This window comes from Talaromyces proteolyticus, assembly GCF_021365285.1.
Source record: "Talaromyces proteolyticus strain PMI_201 chromosome Unknown BGW36scaffold_7, whole genome shotgun sequence".
Taxonomy (NCBI): domain Eukaryota; kingdom Fungi; phylum Ascomycota; class Eurotiomycetes; order Eurotiales; family Trichocomaceae; genus Talaromyces; species Talaromyces proteolyticus.
Window position 1 is genome coordinate 1,581,650 of NW_025764283.1, and position 22,393 is coordinate 1,604,042.

General features: G+C 44.9%; 8 protein-coding genes across 8 annotated transcripts; 3 read left to right on the forward strand and 5 right to left on the reverse strand.

Moving 5' to 3' along the window:
• Window positions 1-1,648: 1,648 nt before the first annotated feature.
• On the forward strand, window positions 1,649-3,454 carry BGW36DRAFT_360290 (benzoate 4-monooxygenase cytochrome P450; the record flags this gene model as incomplete). The annotated part of the gene is made up of 4 exons (XM_046214160.1): window positions 1,649-1,901; window positions 1,973-2,312; window positions 2,420-3,220; window positions 3,283-3,454. 4 exons carry the CDS (start codon window positions 1,649-1,651, stop codon window positions 3,452-3,454), a joined length of 1,566 nt encoding a protein of 521 aa, XP_046071391.1.
• Window positions 3,455-4,701: 1,247 nt separating this feature from the next.
• Window positions 4,702-7,353, reverse strand: BGW36DRAFT_381053 (putative MFS transporter). The gene is made up of 4 exons (XM_046216390.1): window positions 6,706-7,353; window positions 5,991-6,646; window positions 5,863-5,930; window positions 4,702-5,810 (listed from the first exon to the last, which is right to left on the reverse strand). The coding sequence occupies exons 1-4, from the start codon at window positions 7,169-7,171 to the stop codon at window positions 5,201-5,203; spliced, it is 1,800 nt and encodes a 599-aa protein (XP_046071392.1). The 5' UTR covers window positions 7,172-7,353; the 3' UTR covers window positions 4,702-5,200.
• A 567-nt stretch (window positions 7,354-7,920) lies between these two features.
• Window positions 7,921-9,364, reverse strand: BGW36DRAFT_451988 (uncharacterized protein). The gene is made up of 2 exons (XM_046221835.1): window positions 8,633-9,364; window positions 7,921-8,559 (listed from the first exon to the last, which is right to left on the reverse strand). The coding sequence occupies exons 1-2, from the start codon at window positions 9,024-9,026 to the stop codon at window positions 8,009-8,011; spliced, it is 945 nt and encodes a 314-aa protein (XP_046071393.1). The 5' UTR covers window positions 9,027-9,364; the 3' UTR covers window positions 7,921-8,008.
• A 62-nt stretch (window positions 9,365-9,426) lies between these two features.
• Window positions 9,427-10,726, reverse strand: BGW36DRAFT_321685 (uncharacterized protein). Its single transcript, XM_046212656.1, has 2 exons — window positions 10,289-10,726; window positions 9,427-10,233 (listed from the first exon to the last, which is right to left on the reverse strand). Exons 1-2 carry the CDS (start codon window positions 10,666-10,668, stop codon window positions 9,723-9,725), a joined length of 891 nt encoding a protein of 296 aa, XP_046071394.1. The 5' UTR covers window positions 10,669-10,726; the 3' UTR covers window positions 9,427-9,722.
• Window positions 10,727-12,919: 2,193 nt separating this feature from the next.
• Window positions 12,920-13,860, forward strand: BGW36DRAFT_297983 (secreted glucosidase; the record flags this gene model as incomplete). The annotated part of the gene is made up of 2 exons (XM_046211399.1): window positions 12,920-13,696; window positions 13,780-13,860. 2 exons carry the CDS (start codon window positions 12,920-12,922, stop codon window positions 13,858-13,860), a joined length of 858 nt encoding a protein of 285 aa, XP_046071395.1.
• Window positions 13,861-15,353: 1,493 nt separating this feature from the next.
• Window positions 15,354-17,307, reverse strand: BGW36DRAFT_360295 (multicopper oxidase; the record flags this gene model as incomplete). Its single annotated transcript, XM_046214161.1, has 4 exons — window positions 15,354-15,473; window positions 15,532-17,052; window positions 17,117-17,175; window positions 17,235-17,307. The coding sequence occupies 4 exons, from the start codon at window positions 17,305-17,307 to the stop codon at window positions 15,354-15,356; spliced, it is 1,773 nt and encodes a 590-aa protein (XP_046071396.1).
• A 699-nt stretch (window positions 17,308-18,006) lies between these two features.
• On the forward strand, window positions 18,007-18,477 carry BGW36DRAFT_428470 (uncharacterized protein; the record flags this gene model as incomplete). The annotated part of the gene is made up of 1 exon (XM_046220550.1): window positions 18,007-18,477. One exon carries the CDS (start codon window positions 18,007-18,009, stop codon window positions 18,475-18,477), a length of 471 nt encoding a protein of 156 aa, XP_046071397.1.
• Window positions 18,478-18,611: 134 nt separating this feature from the next.
• BGW36DRAFT_428471 (uncharacterized protein) lies at window positions 18,612-19,429 on the reverse strand (the record flags this gene model as incomplete). Its single annotated transcript, XM_046220551.1, has 4 exons — window positions 18,612-18,908; window positions 18,962-19,066; window positions 19,119-19,342; window positions 19,396-19,429. The coding sequence occupies 4 exons, from the start codon at window positions 19,427-19,429 to the stop codon at window positions 18,612-18,614; spliced, it is 660 nt and encodes a 219-aa protein (XP_046071398.1).
• Between the last annotated feature and the right edge of the window lie 2,964 nt (window positions 19,430-22,393).

The following is a 22,393-nucleotide window of genomic DNA, read 5'->3' on the forward strand; positions in this document are numbered from 1 at the left end:
ACATCGCTACTCGCGACACTGTAGATAGATGTGATCTACTTCCCCTACCTATTCTGATATATGTTTACTCATGTAAGGAGTCGCAAGACACTGTGATGATATTGATATACTTCCCATATGATTCAACGACTGCATCTGTGATTCGACGTCTATTAGTAACTATTGATATGATTCAATCTTCAATTGATCTTTGCAGTATTCGATGAGTGAATTGAGATATCTTGGGTAGAGGAATGTCTCTTTATCCGCAAAATTGATCTTTTTTATTCTAGTAACGCCGAGAAGTCTTAGGTCCCTTTTAGCTGATTTTAAAGGAAGTTTGTAGGAAGTTTTGACTGTATGAAAGTAGAACTCACACTTATAGTTGCATTGCCGCGTGAAATGAAAGTTCATTGACATGGGGGTCTTTGATGTGATTTGCGAAATGTAAGCTATATGCAGACGCAAGCGATGACTATTCCAGCAATTAGTAAAATGATCATTGTGAAGAGATTTATTGTGTGATGTTTGTCTTTGGCATTCATTGAAGTTGAAGACAGCTTCGGAATAACGAAGTGATGGGTTTCGATAGAAATATGGCTGATTAGGTTGAATATATGGGGATTATTGATTGGTTGTGTGTTTATATACCTCCTTATACCAGAATCTTTGGGCCATCTCTAGGATGTCCCTAAGAATCGAATAAAAGAATGGCGTCAGTAAACTCCTGTTTTTGGAACACAGCAATATTCTTTTTTGTATTAGGTATGTATCTATAAACGACTTGTATAGCACAGACTGAAAAGTTCTAGGAGGGTCTGATGCAGGAAAGGGAACATAATGCGCCAAGTTGGCGGTCGAGTTCAATGCTTACTTTTATGACCTTTGCTAATCTGGAGACTGGAACCCAACATGGATTGTTATGTAGAAATCAGAAGATTCGGTAAATATGCCTGGGCTTTTACGTGACAGTCAAAAGACCGGCAAATCTAGAGAGTTTTAATCTTCGGGAAAATGTAAATGTGGAGCTAGCCTTACAATAACCCGAGAATGGGGGGCGATACGCACCCAATCCCCGAACCCATGGACCCCATGGACCCCATGTGTTCTAAGTAGATACCTTAAATAGTTTCTAATCGGTTAACGATTTGGTTGGCCTCACTGATATTTGTTCCCACTTCTCTTTGGCGATCAGTAGGCAGAGGAATTTAACTGCTTCTTGCATAGACCATGTAGACACTGGGTTACTTATCATTGACCAATCTTCGGTCATTCCCCGTGGGGAATATGTTGAGAACTAAACACGGGGAAAACTTGGACCCACCCTCTCTGACGTATTGCACCAACTTGGGCTGAAATAATCCTTGCACTTCCCCCCAAATCTAGTTGAATAGTGGAGCTACAAACAGCCTTTAGTACCGAAATTTCTCTATATCTGTCGGCGACCATAGGGAAGTATATACGGGTATGAGTCGTGAAAAGCCGAAGAGCAGCAAATACACCATCAGACTTGTATCCATAGACGATGAGGCAGTTGATTTAAAGACAAGCGCTGCGGGTACTTTCCACAGGGATTATGAAAGATAGCCTAGTAACTAAGATCTCATCATCTCTTTTCATCCTTTTTGGATCACTTGAAACACTGGCTGCATTACCCTTTCCAATGAAAATGGAGACCCTTGCACTCACTTTTACGAAAATTGTCAATGAGCATAGTCGGATAGGGCTGATCTATGTCTTTGGCGGCATTGGCTTCCTTGCTTTCATTGCGATCAGGACTATCTATCGCCTGTATTTTCACCCTTTGAGGAAAATTCCCGGTCCGAAATTGGCCGCTGCAACACATCTGGTCGAGTTCTACTACGATGTAATTTTAGGTGGCAAATTCTGTTGGGAGCTAGAAAGAATGCATCAAAGATATGGTGAGTGGGAGGAACAATTCCTTTGATTGTACAGCCAAAGAGCAACCCTTTTTGACGTCAGCTTGCATAAGGGCCCATTGTCCGAATCAATCCTCGTCAGGTTCACATAATCGACCCTGACTTTTACGACGAGATCTATGCGGGTGGGAATCGAAAGCGAGACAAAGATCCTGCATTTCCTCCTCGCTTGGGTATGTCTTTATCAGTGATATCAACGGTTCCTCATGATCATCATCGGCTGCGACGAAAGATTTTGAATAATTTCTTTTCCAAGCAGTCAGTTACAAATTTAGAACCTATGCTGCAGAGTAAGGTCGACAAGTTGGCTCAACGCTTCAGAGAGGCAAAGGAAACCGGCACAGTGGTAAAACTAGAATACGCTTTCGCAGCTTTAACAGCAGATGTCATCAGGTTTGTTACCCAAATACCAGTTCCTGATAACCACACCTATTGTCATTTTATTAAACCCACCGACGTTCTCTCTAGAGCCTGTCTGCTTTGTTGACTTTGATTTCTAGTCATTACTGTTACGGTAAAAGCCTGGGATATCTGGACGAACACTATCCACAAAACGACCTTAAAGAGGCTTTCAATACTCTATTCCAGGGCATACATATTTTGTATTTCTTTCCAATATGGGGAGCTTTGATGAACAAGTTACCGCCCTGGCTAATGGTAAAGTTGAACCCCAAGTCAAAACCATTGGCATACTTCCGATCTATGGTGCGAGAGCAGTCTGCAAACGCACTAGAAATGCAAGCAAAAGGGAAAATTTCCAATAAGAAGCAGAGCATTTTTAATGCTCTAGTAGATCCAGCTCTTCCGTCAGAAGAACGAACAATAGATCGGTTGACTGAAGAAGGGATGATTGTGCTAGGTGCCGGCGCTGAAACAACCGCAAATACTTTGACACTGGGAGCCTATCATCTCATAAAGAATCCAGATATTATGTTGAAGCTGCGAGACGAGCTAACCAAGACGGTGATGCCTAATCCAACAAGCCAACCAACCTGGAACCAACTGGAGCAGTTGCCATATCTCACGGCCGTTGTAAATGAGACTCTTCGTCTCGCAGTTGGAGGTTCCTGGAGAATGCCCAGAATCCCAACACACGAGACACTTATTTGCAATGGCTACGAGATCCCTCCTGGCACACCGTTGGTAACGTCAAGCTGGTTTGTTCACATGAATCCGGCCATCTTCCCAAACCCAAAAAAATTTGACCCAGATCGTTGGATCGCAGCAGCTGATAGTGACGTACATTTACCGCGCTATATAACCAATTTCGCGAAGGGGTCACGAAACTGCCTTGGTATCAAGTAAGTGGCCGTTGGTGAAATTGAACACATAAGCTTTGTGTAGCTGACTGCATTCCTGACAGTCTGGCATATGCCGAATTATACTTGGTCATAGCTCGATTTGCTCGGGAATTTGACATGATGCTTCACAAGACAACCGATGCGGATGTCGCGTATGATCGCGACTTTGCCGTCTTTCACTCAGATAAGGGGCCTTGGAGTGTTAAGGTTCTTGTGACCAAGGCTTTGGATTAGGATATATTAACATCGGAAGTTTATTGAAAGACTAGAAACGGCAGCCCAGATTCTAGTGGCGGAAGCTCCATATTTGATTCATTTCCAGTTTAGTTAATAAAAAAAATCGTGTCCCAACCACAAGCCCAGGCGGTAATAATCGAATCCCATAGAAGAGGGAAGTCGTTGTCCGGATGATCCCGATAGCACTGTTCGGAGATGTGTGTCTATATAAAGTTAAAATCCTTTAGTGTTCTTACAAACTATTTGAATCCAATAACATACCAAGCAAGATCTAATTACTCGATATTCGAGACCTGTGGCTGTTAAGTGGTTAGACTGCAACTAAGATTATATCATTGAGTGCGAGACAAAATGGAACGAAGCACAAAAATTCAGGAGGGGTAGCTAATTTTGCACTACTACAGTACACTGGAGTAAACAGAATCAATAAACGATACACGTAAGCCAGTCTACCATATAATCATGCCAGGCCAAGTGATTTATATATATCTATATGCAGAATGCGGTCATTGATGTTGTGTTTATATTCCGGTGGCTCTGCAACTAGTTCTCCAAGTTTATTTAAGCCTTTCAGGAAGTGAGCGGTTCTGCTGTGAGCAAGTATATGGCCATTCGCGGTTCTTGTGTCTAGAGGAGAGCTACATGTTAGCACATGGGATTGGGGATCAGCCATACCAGAGCAATAAGTCCCCCCGTGACAATTTTATAGCTGCGCTATTTACCTTCGGAGAGGGCTATCACAAATTCCATCATGAATTTCCAAGGGAACACCGCAACGGCATTCGGCTGTACGACTATGATCCAACGAAATGGGCCATATGGCTATGGAGCAAACTGGGCCTGGCATACGATTTGAAACGGTTTCCTCGGAACGAAAATCGAGAAAGGCCAATTGTAACAGCGACAGAAAGAGCTAGATGACGACTCCCAGAAAATCAGCTAGGGAAACCCTCTCTCAGACTTACCTATAATGGAGTGGGAACAGTGTGTATATAATGCTGGCAAAGGGCATGATTTATTGGTGATTGATAGAATCGTTCATAATATCGGCAATTTTATGAACTATCATCCTGGACGGGGAGAAATACTAGCACTTGCTATTGGAAAAGATGCAACAAGAATGTTCAAAGGGCGGTTTATCAGCATTCAAAGGCAGCTCAAAATCTTCTGTCAACAATGAGAGTTGGATTAGTTCGTGTACCCTCATGCCGAGGCAGAGATTCAGAATTAATCAAGCAATTCATCAAGTTCAATTATTCGATAGTAAATCGGTGCAAATCATAATAAACCACAAGGCAGGCTGACATAACGGTCAATCTAACAGATCTTTGGGTCAGAAGATCATGTTTACATACGTCATAGAAACGAATTGATTTACTCTTGGCTAGAAGGATTAGCGACGGCTTATAGATCTTGTAGTCGTCGCTTCTACAAACAAACATAAAAACATAATTAGAGGCTTTGATTCTGGTGCATGCAGAGAAACCTGCATAAATGCTGCCCCGGAAAGTACCCCACCAATGAGAAGCTCGGGATTTACTATGCTTGTAGCGGGCTGACGCTCAAAATTGGCTGCTTATAAGGGATATTCCGAATGCATAAATAGCAGCTTCTTGCTTTCCTCGCTTTGATTTGTATTGTGGTTCTTTGTAGCGGTAGCTGTCTTGGAATTTGGGCTAGTTGGGCCCACACTTTGATATCATTCCATGGCTAATTAGAAATAATATGTGGATGGCTGGCTAATTAAATGATATATGTAAATCTCTGGGATTGTGCTGGCAGCTGGGACTCATCACTGATAAGTCCTTCTCCTTCAGCCATTTCAATCCCCATTTTATCCTCTTCCTCGCCAGCCTTGCGGTTCCTCCGGGCGAGAATAAGCCGTAGTGAGAAGGCCAAACTGGCAACGAACAGCATGAACACGGAGCAAGTAAGCATTCCGCTAACATATAAAGGTCCGTCACTGTCAGGATACAGTCTGGTGCCGATAAGAGGCCCAAATTGTCCAACAACGTTGAGAATGGCGACGCTACTGCCCTTACCCTCATGGGCAACTCGGTTGTCCATGCTCCAGGTAATGATAATAGTAATAGCGGAAAAGAAGCCAGAAGTGGCGGGGTATATACAAATATATCGGATAACAGTGTCAAGAGATTTCGGAAAATGCGAGTGAAAGTACCCTGTCAGTCCAATGACGAGATACGCAGCTGCGGAAATGAGTGCGTGGAAGATCAAATATGGGCTTCGGCTACGACTGCGGTCGGAGAGTGAGGCAGTGATTAGTACTACCACAAAGGCGACTAAAAATGGTGGTGCTGAAAGTACTTGGGAGGCTAGAGGAGAATATCCCATACTGAAAAACCAAGGTGAGCTACATCGGAACATGCTCTGCTTTCTAAACTTACTTTTTGATAATTGTAGGTAAGAAAACAGGCATTGAGCTGAAAGCAACGTTGCAGCCTAGAAACATTAACTGCACAATGGATTTATTAGTACCGATTACTTTGGAGAGACCAAGCAAAAGGGTGCTTACGGCGACGAGATATGACATAGGATCACAAAGCGTCTCACGCACTGCCTTCCAATTAAATTTCTCATCCGAAGACTCATGCCGTTCTATTTTGGTTCCCTGTAGTCGTATTTTTGCAACTTTTCGTTGCCGCGCCGTCAAAAACTTGGCTTTGCCAGGCGAATCAGGAATTAACATCCAAGCAAATATTGCGACCACCACACTCGGGAACCCTTCAATAAGAAAAAGCGAGCGCCATGGTGCAATAGGAGCATGACTGCTCAGCTTAATGATCAACCACGCAAGACTGCTCGCGAACGAGGTAGCCAAAGGCGCCGCAGATATAAAAAGACCAGTTCGATATGCAAGCTCTTCGCGTTTATAAAAGAGTGATAGGTAGAATGGCACACCAGGGCCAAATCCTGCTTCGGAGATACCAAGTAATGCCCGTAGCAAGACCATAATCCAGAATGATGTCGCCAACGCCTGACAAGATGCAATCAAGCCCCACGAGAAGACGCATATTGGAATGTAGATATGCGCTGGGACGACTTTATACATTAAAGTCATCCATTCAAAGCAGATATAGGTAATATAGAAAGCCGTAAGGAGCCACTCATATTGTGAAGATGATAACCTTAGATCGTCAGAAAGTCCTGCAATTTTGGCATTGCCAATATCTATCAAGACACATGTTAGCAGTGAGTCCAATGGTAGGATAACAGAAATCACCGCTCACTTGATCGATCTAAAAACGAAAGCAAGTATAAGAATGCCAGGAACAAGACCAAGCGTTTATCCAATCGTTTGACAACATCGCGCTCTTCCTCTGGAGTGTAGCTGGCTCCTATCCCTGATGTTTTTCGTCGAGGAGAAGGCTTCAAATACTTGTCGGAATCGTAACCTTCATCATTGCCTTCGAATTCCTCATTCTCCCTAGACAAGAATCTCTCTGTCTCGTCTGGTAATTCGGCCTCGACATCGCTGCCAAGATTAGTTTGTAGCTTCGGGAGCTCGGCGGACCCAGGTTGCGGGCGAGTAGGCGGACTTCCTTCGTCTGTGCCGCTAGCTTCGGGTGTGAATTGAGGATCGGAGGGCTCGAATGAGCTCGTAGACGGCGTATATCCAGCATCGGACGAGGTGGAATCGGCGGAGATGCCGGGATGAGTGGTCTGGGGAGGCTCAAGACGGGAGGCGGCCATCATGGACAACGTGGAAACAATCTCCGCATAGGGTGATGTTCATCGCTAAGGAGCGACTACCGGTAAAGAAACCATAGATATAGAATATGTCCAAATCTAACGATGACAATAGCGAGAAAGGTATAAGCAAAAAAACCGTCTCCCCCTCGCGAAAGGGTAGGAACTGCGAGGATACTAGAGTAACTAGACCGTCGGGTGGAGCATCACGTGTCCGCCGCTAACGTTTTGAGTGGGCGAATCTAGTTAGGTTCATCGTTAATCTACTTCTTATCGCAACCCTTGTCCGAAACATTCTTGGTCCTACAGTAGGGTGACAAAAGTTCGCAGATAGCAGCACAAAAGTGGATTGGGTATAGGAGCTATACCTCAAGAATTCTCGCTGCGGGTACAGCTATTATGGGGTTGGGTTTTGTTTGGGTTGCTATTATGAGGGATCTGAATGTCAAGAAGACGTCGCTAACCAAGTGTAATGTGTTTTAATAGGAGGGCCGGCTCTTTATCGATATTGATGAAGAACTGGTCTTCATTGTTTCAGATGAAGGTGGTTTATTGCAATTCCAATCTATTTTAAGATAGATCGTTTTCATGCGTTGAATTTGAGTTGAGATATTGTTTCTGTCCTTATCAATTACATGTATCTTTTTAACCTTCTGAGGCTCTGTCATTACCCAGCCAGCCCATGAGATCGATTAAGAGCCCAAATTCGAGTAATATTAGATCATGCACGTCAGGATCATAATCTCTACACTCAAATCCCTCTCTTCAATACCATCTCCACCAACCCGTTCATCCTCTATATGCCTGTCTGGAGGCTTGAAAATACTTCGTCAATCGCAAGCATCACCACTCACGGCGTCCACGTTTATGTCGATATCTCTCCCTGCTATAACCGCCACGTTGGCCTTTGTAGTACGGTGAAGGACTGCGGTGGTGCATTGGACGTCTCATGGGTCTTTCTCCTCTCGAGGAATCCTTTCGAATCTCGAATCGCCTCTTCTTGCCTCCCAAAAACTCAACAGACTTAGTATTTGCATAGTCGCTTACCGTTTCCAGTTCTCGAATCAGAACCTCAGGGGTCAATCGGTGCATGTTGATGTAATTCAGAGCGTTTTCCGCACTGTCGCGTAGATACTTGGCTGCAGAAGCGTTCTCCTGGTAATCGCTAGATTTGAGTTTGTAGAATTCATACTTTGCTTCAAAGTACACCTCTATCAATCGATATATGTGCTCATTGATGACGGGGTTTCCGGTGTTGGGGATTTCGTAGCTCTCTATGTATGAGTCACTGAATGGGCCGGAGTTTTGCGGTGAAGAGTCTATAGCGGTCACAGCTTCGGTTTTGACGGCCACGATTTCGGCTGCGGTGAGTGCGTTGGTGCGAGGTTGAGAGACTATATGGTAAGCTCTTGATTCAGTGGGGTGTTACGAAGAATATTTAGCTGAAGACAGAAATTGTACACGGACATTTTGCAAGTATACCCTTCGTCCAGGTATGCTTAGCGATAATCTCTTCAACTGCTGGTTCAGGAGCGTTCGGGTCGATTCCCATGAATTCTCGAATGTAGAGCTCTTGACCGCTAACGCTGTCGATATACTGTCCATTTCGACAGAGGGCAAGCAAACACTTGTCATAGACAGTAACATGGCCGTCATCAAATGCCTGAGAGCGGCTCATGATAATGCTGATCTGCCGCTCAATGATTTCACAGAAGAGGCCGTAGAAATCCGCATCGCGCTTGATGTGGTGGAGTGCGGCGCTTGGGTGTTGTATCAATTCGTATTTACTGACCAATTCGTGGACCTCATCAATGGGGTTGTAATGTTTCGCATATAGCGAGGTTTTATCGTGACCTGTCATTCTTCTGTTGGGCGATATCAACAGTGCGACGAGAACAGCGGGGTTGGGTTAAATTGCTTCACTGGCTACGTGATAGATGTTTATTTCTGTTGGCGCGTGCGAAATTATGCGTAATCCAAAGATTGAGACGCACAGCTGTGGGATGAGTCGGACGTCGGGTCACAGGTGAGTAACATTCATCTGAAGTCGACCGAGAAGAGTAGTGTGCGAAAGCATCTTTAGTCTTAAAGAGTGATGGTTTAAGATATGGAAATGAGATGGCAAAAGATTTATCCCGAGAGTAACAGGATAAAGAACAGAGGAAGGCAAGACTGCAGTCGTGATGTAGTGAGTGTGTGCACTAGCCCACCAAGGGCCGTTTGCACAGCTTAAACCCCTTTGCTGAAAATAAAGATGACGACACTCAAATTACGATTCATTAGCAAATCTAATAAGGATAGCTGACTTCAATCATGCTGCATTTAATAAATCCTATGTTCATATTAAGTGCGCATAAGGTATGAGAGATATATAAGTACGTAAATTCATTCAGTAAATGGCGAGTCTGCGCAAGAAAAAGAACGAGGGGGTATCAAGAGGTATCAAGTTCGAGTGCTGCCACGATAATGCAGCTAAAAGTAGCCTGCGAAGGAAACAAACGATGATATATCGAATTGACTAAGGTAGTAGTGGGAGAAGAGAGAAAAGAAAACCATGCTATTGGTTCCTTTGCGCCCATAGTCTTTCGACCTCTCCAACCAAGGCGGACACATCGCCACTTCCACCGGGACAATCAGCCCACTCCCCATTGTCCCGGATACACCAAACCTTCTCGTCCAGCCTCACGGTACAGCTCTTTGTAACGCCTAGGTCTGCGCTGTGCTGAACGCTCTTTCGCAACAAAGCAATGCCGGTTGGGTCGTCTGGTGTTGGGTCTTCAGGGTCGTTCAAACCGTCATCCTGACGACTGGCACACTCGTTCAAGGCATCAAAGTCAATTCCATGCTCCAGCGCACAGCTCTCCACTAGAGATCGTGATGGAATTTGTTCGTAGTCTCCGATCAAGCAGTTGGCAAACCCGAGAGAGCGGATCACTGGGGTACGCGAGGTGGATGAGCCGTGCGAGTTGGGTGGGAATGGGAGATTGGCCGCGCAAAGGATGATCATGTTGCCGATGCATTCAGTTGGGCCATGTTTGCACTCGACGTCGGATGTCTGCTTGGAGATACTGCCAAGGAGGATTAGCATCGATGGGGTGTTATAAGAAATACATAGTAGCATACCTTCCTATAAACGATAAATCAAAGTCGACCTTGTCGCTGATTCTTTCCATGGCCGGCACAACAAGTTGCTGCAGACAGTCTTGGGCATCGGGACACTTGCTCATGATATGCGCCTCCAAAGGGATCTTGACGGTGCCACTTGTCAGCTCCTCCTGCTTATTCGAAAAGGACCTCGCAATAGATGCAGCGTATAAGCGATTCAGATACAGGAAATAGAACATCCAGCACGCGATGATAATGGCCAGGCCCCGGCGCAGGTTACGGGTCGCGGCGCGCTCCCGCCATGTCGTGTAGGAGGAGTCTTGGGTTGAGCCCGCATGGGGAGCAAAGCGATCCTCCCGCTCGAGCTCCTTGTATACTTCGTAGGCGGTGGGTGGCATTCTGTAGCCTATCAATGTCCAAATATAATATGTACCAAGCCAATAATCGAGAGTGACGTTGGACTGGAGGATATTAATAATGATGCTGCCGCTAGCCCGGTATAGTTAGGAACACAGGGAGTGGCACGTGCGCTGCTTGGCATGTGATCTCCTTGTTCTCGTCATCCTTTGTCATTTCTCCCTGCCTGAATCGTGAGGTGTCCACCCGATCTCCTGGTTCCTGTATGCATTAACTATCCTATATCCATCTGGGCGTGTTCGTGTACGGCATTTTAAGCAACACATCACTTGCACCAATCATATATTAATGTTTCCTACAATACTGGCAGAAGATGTCGGAACTGAGTGTAAAGTGAAATACCACTACGTCTGTATAGAGAATTCTAATTTCTAAATAATAATCTGTTACGTAGAGTGACCCCTGTATCCTAACATGCAGCCACTGAATTTTAGTATACACCCAACTTCCAGACACCGGCGAACTGTTGCCCAGTTAGGCCACGGCGCAGTGGCTTGCGTTTCGGCTTGCGGCAGTCCCTGATCGAGACACTAGGTGATTGGTAATTGGTGTTAATTTTTATGGGCCACCAAAGGGAAGGGGAGTCCTGGTATGAAACAGTGAGGAATATCCTATGCTCATTAATGCTTAATTGTATGGCATATACATGCAGGATATACTCTTTGGCCACTTAACACGGGAATTCCATCGGCTTTCCATAGAGGAAAAGCTACATATCACCTAAGGTCGTAGGCTCAGTACTAATAGGGTGACACCGAGTTTTGAAATGTGGAATCAGTAGTTGCATTATTAAATTAGTTTGTCCCTATTTCAAATGTTCTTATGTTCCTATCCCCGCCAGACATAGAAATCTCCTGTCTGCTTTCTTCCTCGTCCCGCATGATATTCGCCATATGACCGGGATATTGGAGTGTGTTTATATGAAGGTTGGACTGACGCGATATTCTTCCTGCGATTAGCTGCTCTATATGCACTGACATGAGACCGAGAGTCGACGCCATCCTGGTGTTGGGTGCACGGCTCTACAGCGATCACTAGGCTAATGATGCGAAATGATGCGACAATATTACGAAAATGCTGCACGGATTATTTAGTGTCGCGGAAATTTAGTGTTTAGCGCCAACTTCAAATGTTCTGTGCCGAAATGCATCCAGTAAACGCAAGTTCCCAGGACAGGAGCGTTACCGTGTTAGGAGTTTTTTGCCCAATCGGGACTGAGGAGACATGGCGCGATATGGTCACAAATACTAGTATAATACTAGGACGGTACTAGGACAGTAAGAAATCAAGAATATGCCAGGGACCGGTGACCGAGCACGCTGACCTGGGGAGTGTTATCAGCAGGCTTCCCCATCTTAAGGGTTAGGTGTGTCGCTCCTCCGCACCTCGCATCCTTTGCAGTCCCTGATGATCTTGGCGGCACGCAATGACCAGTCGACTCTGCTCGTCTTTGTTATATTCTCTTTTTTTCCTTTGTGTCTTCTCTTGCAATGTTCTCCTAGTGAGGTTACAATGAGCCGTGTTAGCTTTCTTTACTCTTATCATGCCGACGCCCCTAATTTAGTTAGGCGCCGAGTGGCGCTCACGATGGCTAATTACATCTCAAACGGCCTAACCATAGAGATTTGGATGTTCACATCTTGAATATTGTTCTCCCGCCATAGTGCGGGAACTTCGGCCGCTGCTTTCCACTTCGACCTGTCCAGACCCAGAGACTTGCTACATCAAAGGAAAATATACCCCATAATCATCTGCCGTGTGCCTGATTGGCTTCGGTTCGTCCAACGGGCATGATGTTAGGGCTATTACGAATCATCACTATTTCCTTGTCGGATGACCGCCTCAGGAGCCAGGACTCTGGCTCATCGCGGTGCCACGATGGGCCTTAAGAATTCAACACTGTGGCTGATTTAATCTTCCTTCGTCGACCTGATGGGTAGTATCGTCGTGCTCCGTCACAATCTTTGAGGAGCCCATGATAACATCATCTGCCACATTCGGCTTGGGCCCTCTATTCAGCGTCTCCGCGACCTCTATATAAACTGCTACCACCATTGTCGGTCTCCACCGGAATTTCCTTGACGATCATTCCCTTCAAGTAGAAGTTTCAGAAGTTTTCTTGCTCTAACCGGAGATCCCCTGGGGTTCTGTACATACTCTCCTTAACGCAAGACTTATTTTTTGAATCTTCAATCTTCTTCTTCTTTCCTTTAACAACATCAATCATCAAAAATGAACAGCCACATTGCTTCGTTTCTCCTCGCCCTCGCCCCTCTGGCCTCGGCCTGGGCTCCTCCTTCGTACTCAGGATACACGCTACAATGGAGTGACCAATTTGCCGGCTCAGCAGGGGCATCACCCAACTCCAACAACTGGAACATTATCGTCGGCAAATCAACAGTGAATAACGAGCTAGAGACATACACCAGTTCCAGCACAAACGTCCAGCTAAGCGGCGGCAACACTCTCCAGTTAGTGCCTTGGGCCGACGGCTCCGTATCCGGTGGATGGACTTCAGGCCGTATCGAGAGCAAATACGTCTTCACGCCAGCTTCCGGCGCAATCACTCTCGCCGAGGCTGATATCCGATTCGGCACCAATGCTATTTCCCAGAAACAGGGAATCTGGCCTGCATTCTGGATCCTAGGCAACTCGATCCATACTGGAACCTCATGGCCGGAGTGCGGTGAGCTCGACATTCTCGAAACCATCGATGGTCAGTTGACGGGCTATGGCACTTCCCATTGCGACGTCAATCCCGGCGGCATCTGCAATGAGCCCAACGGTCTAGGCGCGAGTGTCACCATCCCGGACCAGTCGTGGCATACGTGGCGCATGACCTGGGACCGGACCGCTTCTTCCTGGCAGTCTGAAACGATTAGCTGGTACATGGATGGCAAGCTGTTCCACCAGATCAGTGGCTCGACGATTGGTGACGCAAATGTCTGGGCTTCGCTATGCCATGATCCGCTGTATTTCATCCTCAACGTCGCTGTTGGGGGGAGCTGGGTATGTTGACAGTTTCCTTTGTGCATTTCCATTACAGGATGAGTGTCTTTATTGGATGAGTGCTGACGTGAAATATTTTATAGCCTGGCGACCCTAACTCAAGCACCGTCGGCGGCTATGGCAGCATGATGGAGGTTGGTTATGTAGCCGTCTACGTTTCTTGAACGTATTGTCAGCTAGTATGGCCTTTTTGTCTGCACTACCATTCGATTCTCTTGTTTATATTTTGAATTACTCTGTACATACCTGATTCTTTATGCCACTCGTTTTGTCCTTGCTGGATGGGGTACATACACTCGCTTTATCATGGTCCTTTGAGCCTGCCGGCACTGGTGATTGAGGAACGTCATCCAATACCTGTCGTTGCACACCAACCATACATATCATCGGCCGTCATCGCGAGGTTCGCCACGTTAGAGAGGATGAGGAATGTTATTTGTTTTAGCATGGCTTTCAAGACGTAGGCTAGCAAATTTGTTATATCTTACGTTGTAAGACATATTTTAAACCAAATAACACTTCTGCTTTCCTTGTTATTTCCTGCATTGACGAGGTGGAATACTTACACACCGACGAGACGTCCAAATAAGCCTTGTACCTTTTCATACCGTGAAACCCTCGTCGTGACAGTACCTTGGTAGTGTTACACGTGCCCAATGCACAACAGAGATTGCTAGAGATATTATAGTCTTCGGTTTTAGCCGGCTAAACCTCTCTATGTAGGCATTACACGATGCTAAATCGTTCTTTGGAGTGGCTCTGTTTTCTACATATACATGTACTAAAACGCGAATTACTTTTTAAAATGTTAAATTGTACATTCATCTTCCCATTATAAAGGTGATATCACAAAACTCATCAGACGGAGCCCTATTCATTCGAGAAACTTCCAATGTATTTCTTTTACTGGTTCAGTGAAAGCTGCAAGATTTCCTAATGTGCGAGTTGATATCTTTATCCTTGCTCTATAGCTTTCCGAATCCGTGACGTCGTATCCTCATTAAGAAGTGTCAGATAACGCTGTACATGTATTCAGTCAGCTCAGCTCAATTTTCGCACATATTCCCACACTCACGACAGCCAAACCATCTCCTTTCCCGTAGACGCCCTAACAATTCATATTTGCCGGTATGTGCTGGAGCTGTGCTAATCCTGGCATGCCGATTATATTAACTTGGTTTGCCTATGAGCTATAGAATGGAGTACGCAACTGGAGAGTAGCATTTCTTGTAACTAACTAGGCACCCTACCTACCTATGTACATCAAGATTCTATCCTGGGCGCGCCATGTTTGGTTGTCTGGCAGGTTCAGAGTCGAAGCCGATTCTACAGCTTAGCCACACCAATTCCTGCGTGGATTTCTAACATGTGGCGTAGTTTACAATGAATATTTTAGTATATAATAATATATTTAAAAGAAATCATTATTTAGATACTAAAGTTTATTATAAATTATAAAAAAAAAGTTTAATAAACAACAAACTCAGTCACGAATTCCGCTATCCGCTTTATTGGCCAATTTCATGATAATATCCTCACGCTTCGTTCAGAATGCCTGATGTGCTCCGTCCTGAAAGGTGAAAACCCAGTTACTCTATCTGGTACTTCAGGCATATTTGCGCGAGATCTACCAGCGCTATCCATTGTCCTCCACCGGTTATACACCAGAGTCAATCTGATCGACAAACGACGTACTGCTAAAACGGTCCCAATCTCGACACGTCTGCGCCATGACCATAGGAATTTGCGTATCTTTTTCTATCAGTTCCGGTTGCTCCTAGAAAATAGTACAGTTAGTCAATAAACAAGTGTTTCAATGGGCGGTTCCTACGCACCATGGCTAAGAACACCATTCCCGTGCTAGAGTGGATAGACATATGACAATGGAACGGCCAAACTCCCGGATTATCTTGCGTCCATTCGAGAACCACGTATGATGGCTGTTCAGGTGTTCCCGGCTGCAAATTATGTGTGTCACGACGCAGGGGGTTAGACGGGTTCGTGATTTTGCCATCCCACGTCCCTAATCCCTCTGCCAGTACCCAGAAGTTATGACCGTGTAAGTGCATAGGATGCGGGTTGGAATAAGTGTTATTCAGAATTAACCGCACACTAGAGTTACTACCAAAGTTATAGACATTTCCTTCTGTAGGGAATGAGAAATTTCCGGCTTTGACATCGAGCAGTATAGGGTTGTTGTAATCTGCGCGGAAGGATGAATTGTTCATGAACAGGAGTATAAATCCAGTGGCGTTGTAGCCAACAGTTACGGTAACAGTCTGAACGGTCGCGGGCTGAGGAGGTCTTAATGGGTAATAAGGGACTGTCTGGTTCAGCGGGTCATTGAGACAGTTATTGCTTTCCCATGTGGTGCCTGTAGTGCGGGGAGTAGAAGTAGTGTCCGCCGATTCATAGTAGATAGCTGCAAGTGCAGTACGAACATTGGCCGTCGTCTCGATACAACCCAAGTCTATATCGGATCGCATCCATACGGCATCAGTGGGAAAGCCTGTGGCATTGACGATGATATCTGTTCGTTGACCAGGACCCAGGGTGACCACTTTTGTTTTGTATGGCTTGACCGGAATATAATCGTTTGCAATGACTGTCACTTCATGATTATCGATGCTGAACTTCTGGTTTAGAAGTGATCCACTGTTTATAAGTCGCAGTCGATGAAGCTTTCCTGAATGAAATTTAAATTTAGCAGGTCCTACTCCATCATGAGAGTCACTATCCGTTTTGGGGGGATTGTAGTTATAACTGGCTTTGCCGTTGATCAAATTGTTGTCGACATTCAATGGCTGCGGTGGCTTCCCCAATGTCAACTCCATTGCCTTGTAGTAGCTCATATGAAAGTAGTCGGAGATCATGACTGGCCCCAAATCATATTCGTAACTAATTTCCGGCTGGAGCGGGCCATAGATGACCATTGGACCGTAGAGCCCGTCATCATATTGGGCACTGTAATGCGAATGGTACCAACCAGTGCCATACTGATCTGCTTGGAAGGTATATTTAAATCTACCGCCACGGGGGGCGATAGGGCATTGGGAGACACCAGGAACGCCATCATACCATGGGGTCTTTCTCTGGGTCACACCATGCCAGTGCAATGTGATACCTTCGTCTGGACTATCAATATTGTTGACTACAGTCACCTCAATCATGTCTCCCCAATTGGCTTCAATCACCGGACCAGGAAACTGGTCATTGATCAAGATTACACTCTTGTTGAAGCCGTCGGGGGACTTGAATTCACGCGTGACGACGAAATTGTAGTGGCGCGTCGCTCCTGTGAGAGGCGCGTCTCCAGAGGGATCTGCCTTGCCCCAAGGTATTCCATCTTCCAAAGGCTGCGAAGTGAATGCATTAACGGGCTTGTTAAAAAGAGAATGGCTACTAAAGCGCAATACATACCCCATCTATGAGATATTTGGGGAAGTCTGGGGATGGCAAAGTGCCCCATGTAGAATGATCTGTAGAGTTTCCGGAGTTGATTAGACAATTATAAACCGTGGAAGTACTGGCAGCGTACCGTTGGTGGCGTACTGCGACAGACTCACTGCAGTGGCTACGGTCAGCGCAATGAATTGCAGCAGGCGAGCCATGGGAATTTTTGAATATAGGCGGAGTTACATGAGAGATAAGCCGCCTTGGTTTTATATCCCCCTGGTTTATATCCGTGAAGGACCAAATGAATGTCTGGTCTTCTGCTGCGAGATTGACCATCCCTAGCAGCCCTGAAATTGAGACTGTACAGTGGACTATCGATTGTGCTTTGAACGAGTCTATACGATCACACTTGGTTAATAAAATCCCGCAATATTTCCCGCACCACATCCGCATGCAATCCGCACAACTCCGCACCAGTGCCCGCTCCTGCGCAACCTGTCCGCGTTTGCAATCATTCAATCATATAGCCCCTTCCAAATCATCCTTCCACCTAGAAGCAAACCATGTATAACGCAAACCGTAGCAGTGATCGACTCGAATCGACTGCGAGTATGGGCACCGATCGCCACACGCCGATTGCTAGGAAAAGCTTGCAATGCAGTGCCTAGAAAAAGAGATGCGACAGGGCAATTACTTAATGTGGCCCTTGAAAGGTAGCTAGAGCGAACCCTGTTCGCTCGTAGTAGGCTCGGCAAAACGTGCATGTATGACCTTCCCAGGGCGATGTCCTCGACTCGAGATGTTGCCAATTCTCCAACTCCTGAAATGAGCACCGGAACCGTTCAATCAGATCAGAGTTCTTTATCGACGACAACACTCAATTTGCTCCTCCACACCGATTCCAGCGCGATGAAATGGCATCGGAACATATTCGTAAGAAGCTGGATAAGTTCTGGAAGCAGACGGATGCACGACCAGGATATCGCTCGGTAGAATTCTCCGACATGGTCCCATACCGGCGCCGCAAGGGTAGACGTAATGTGCCTATTGAGACAATAATTCAGAAACTCCAAGACGAGGTCAACGGCAATGCCTCCAGAGAGTCGAGTTCAACCCCCTTGCCGCTGAGCAAGGCAGAGATGTTGCTTCGCTCAGGGGTGTGTTCACGCCAATCCATCACAAGGACGCTATCATCCAACAACATGGAACCCTCACCCCGGAAAATACCCTCGCAGTCTACTGCCGAGAAATCCGCTATTACTAGTACAATTCAGCCCTTCATACTGGGTAGACAATGCATTGATTTTAACATCCTTCCACCATTTGCCACGTTCATGCTATATCAAGCGGCAGCAATGCTAATGAAGGGGGTTATTAATGGATAGTGATTCGTACGAGGGACTGAGAAAAGTGAGAACATTAAGGAATTTCCTGGAGATTATGGGAGTACGAATGTCCGGCGATAATGGATGTACGTGTCCGTAATTAACAATGCACGGGAAGGTAACATCCGATCTCCTTATTTGTTCGATAAAAATGGGGCTTTTCCAACCCAATTTTTGGCCTCCAATTCTTCCAAGCACCATTGTGCGAGGCTTTGCCTGCTTAATTTCGACTTTGCACGCCCGTCCCCAACGTAGCCAGCATAGACAGGCATAGCACTGTGATTTGTCAACATTGGTATCCTAATTACTGTCCACTCCAATTGCTCCAAAGACTGGCTAATCGTGTGCGTTGCCAACCCGATGACCTGGAGTTGCTGATCGCGAGCTAAATACCATAACGCCCTAACTCCAAACCAGAAGAATAAATTCGTCTCATTTCTCAGTTAGCTCATGAGCAACGACATGGTGCTTTCACTAAACTCACTTTATCTTTTGGGTCAGAATACGAGGGCGTTGAAAGAACTATGACTCGTTTTACATTTTGAGCAATCAAAATGGGATATAGAGTCTTGATTCCATCAAGTAGCGGCTGGGAAAGTGTCAGAAAGCATGTAGAATGCTGTTAGTTAAGATTGGCGTACCGTTCCCTTGGTGGACATGTCACCACCAACAAGTAGTACTACCGAGTCCACACCAGTTTTGACAGCCTCAAGGAGCTTGCTTTGATCAGAAAGTTCGCCGGTAATCACGGTGACATTCTTATGAGAAGCTATGTCGGGATCTACTTTGCCGGGATTTCGTACGTAGATGGTGAGTTTGTAGTTCTTCCGCAAGGCAAATTTCGCAAAAAGTGACCCAGCAGCCCCTAATATTAAGTTATCAGCTAGCGATATTGGCGCTATAGATCTTGTAGCTAACCTGTGGCCCCAAACAAAAGTATATGCGAATACATTTAAGGATGTGGTGAGTGTACGAATATTCGATACTTTTGAGGTAAGGAATCGATATCCAAAATGGAGAGGGTCCATTTTACATAAATACTAATCACTGCTCGTCTCAATTCGCCCGATGTACCACTAGGATACACGGCAGAAGGATGAAGTTTAAGCGAGCCCCTTTGTCAAGCCACTAAGTTTTGAGGGATACGGGGTGCGGGTGCGGGCGGGTGCGGACATCTCCTCTAGCCGGTGGTTGGTAAGGTGGACTATAGGGAAGATCATTCATTAGAGACGCAACTGGGTTATGGCTAGGAAATCTACTGTGTGATAAAGGAATAAGAACAATTAGCAGGACGAGAATTGCTCTTCTTTGTTGTTAAGAGAATCTTTCCACCTCTGACTAAACCGGGAAAATATTACAAACATTAGGGCTATAATATCATTTTATCACATCTTATATATACTTAATACATAAACTACTTTTATTGACATACTGTACGGATACATGTATACCTTATATATTCCAGTCTTCGTACCAAAATATATTTTGATAGATTTGAGAGTAGGTGGATAAGGATTTATACGTACAATTGAACACGGACTGACCTTATTTTCCGTAACAGAAATAGTAGAAAAAATAAAAATATATGGAGCTTACGTATGCCTTAGAGGAGCCAAGTTCTCCGTTAAAACTAGTACCAGAGATGTAAATAATAATTATTCACATGCAATAGAGCAATTCCTGCATAGCCATGGATAATAATTGACTGGAACGGTGAGTAAGAAGATACGAATACGAATCCGAATTTGAGTTCAAGAGCAAGAGCTCTCTGCAACAGTTCTGTAAGTGTAACCTTTAGTTCACAAGACGGACATTGGAGCAGCATAGTGGTGGATAGAAAACTGGACACTATAAACTCAGTCAGTATTGAGTGTCTAGGGAAATCATCGACAGTCCACTTGAGGACTGTCACCCGTTCAACCATGTTGACGATAATCCATCGCGAAAACCACCCATTCACAATTGGAACATAGATTCCATCGGAAATGTTGTAGAGTGCAAACACGGAAATCGGTTGTGTGAATTTGTCCGCTGCTATCAGGTGTGTGCCGAAGAGGGGAAGTAATTCGTTGTTAATCTTTTCGACCTATGAAGAAATTTCGTCACATTTCCGAACGGCTCTAACCCCTTCTTTTGTCTGGCCATAGAATAGACCGTTCATTTTGAGTTCTTTTTTCCGGTTAGGTTTTCGCCCCATTGCGTCCAGTGCTGAGGTAGAAACTCATAATATGGATCGGTGCTTGCGATCTCTGCTGTACTGCCAAAAGATAACGACTAATATAGTGACAGTCAGCAATCAATCTGAGCACGGATCCAATTACTGGGCTAGTCCAGAACGGTAGACCTTTGTGTCCGCTTGTAGCGAAAAGAGTTGGGATAGCACTCAAGCTAGAGGTGTTAGGTATATTTGGTGAAGTTTGAAGCTTCTAGGGATAGTATGTTGGGATTGCTTTTGTATAATTTGTTAAAAAGATACGGAATAATTCCTCATTGGATAGTGGCTACAGCGAGGTGCTTCTATTCTCACTAAGTTCAAGGTAAGTATAGGCATAATGAAGAACAATATACGGCGCGCTGATCTCATTTTATACTAATTCTCTCGTTAATTCTATTTGGAATTTGATAAGTATCCGACACTTGGAGGCTGTAGGAACTTGAAAAGTAAGAGTATTTAGATTCAAGACTTCAATACTTTTATTTAGATAAATTGATGGATCGCTGTTAAAAATACCTCCTATAATGAGCATTTGGTCTGGGTATACTGCGAAGCATTTATGTGCACTTCGACCGTGGCCAATCTGACCACTGTAGGCATATGGTCTAGACAAAATGTGGCACAGATAAAACATATACATCATTGGAAGGTGTGTTTTACGCAGAAATTCCATTAAATCCGCCATATATGTATATATTAAAAGAAGAATAGGCGGCGGCAATTGCTACAACAGAACGAAGTAGTATTAATTGGGGCGGAATATCTCTAGTTATATTTTGCTAACACCACTGCTTACTTTCAACATCATATATAGAAACAATCTCCAGAAATATAGAGCTAATTCTTTCCCATACCCAGAATTAATAAGTGTCAGAAGGAGATAATACAGATTTACACTGCTAACAGCCTAAAAACCATTTAGAGACTAATTTCTAGTAAGAAATACTAGATTTATAACCCCACCAATTGTAACCAGAACTCTCTGTTCTCTTACTACAAGCTAGACGGGTTTTATATTTGCTTGAGCTGGAATGCTTGCTAGTAGAGTATCATTAGGGTTAGGTTAACTGTTGTCCTTCAACAGACATGTTAACAGTAATCAGCTCGTTGTCATTAGTAAACATAGTGCTGTCAATATAATTAGGTGCAATAATCATAGTTGGAAGTCCTCCGGTTTCAGATAACAGTTGAAATAAGGTCGTGAGATTGGTTGACCGATTAAATGGCTGACCTAGGTTAAAGATATAGGTCGAACCATTCACAGTGTCTAAAGAAAAGAAGAGTGTTAGCAATTATTCTAGCAGCATTGCAGCAGCTAGCAGTGCATTAGCAATAGCTGTTCTATGCATAATTGATATGGCATTAATGTGGTGTACATACCCTCGCTTATGGTGTAGGGATGATGTCCGATTGTAAAGAGTAACATATTTGTCACCTGTTCTCTATCTGAGGACGAAACTCACTTATTGTCCCACCAAAGACTCCCCCCATCTATATAGATGGTATCCCGAATTATACTTGCTGTATGATGTCCTCAACGCCTATGCCATTGTTCCGATGGAGGCTAGTTCACCTCGAGCCTCACTCCAGTCACGTATACCAATTTCTAATTCATTCCCTCGTACTCTTTCCACCACTGTAAAGGTTGTTGCGAATCCGAACAAAAATAGCAGCATTATTGCGTGAGTCCTTCAAACAAAG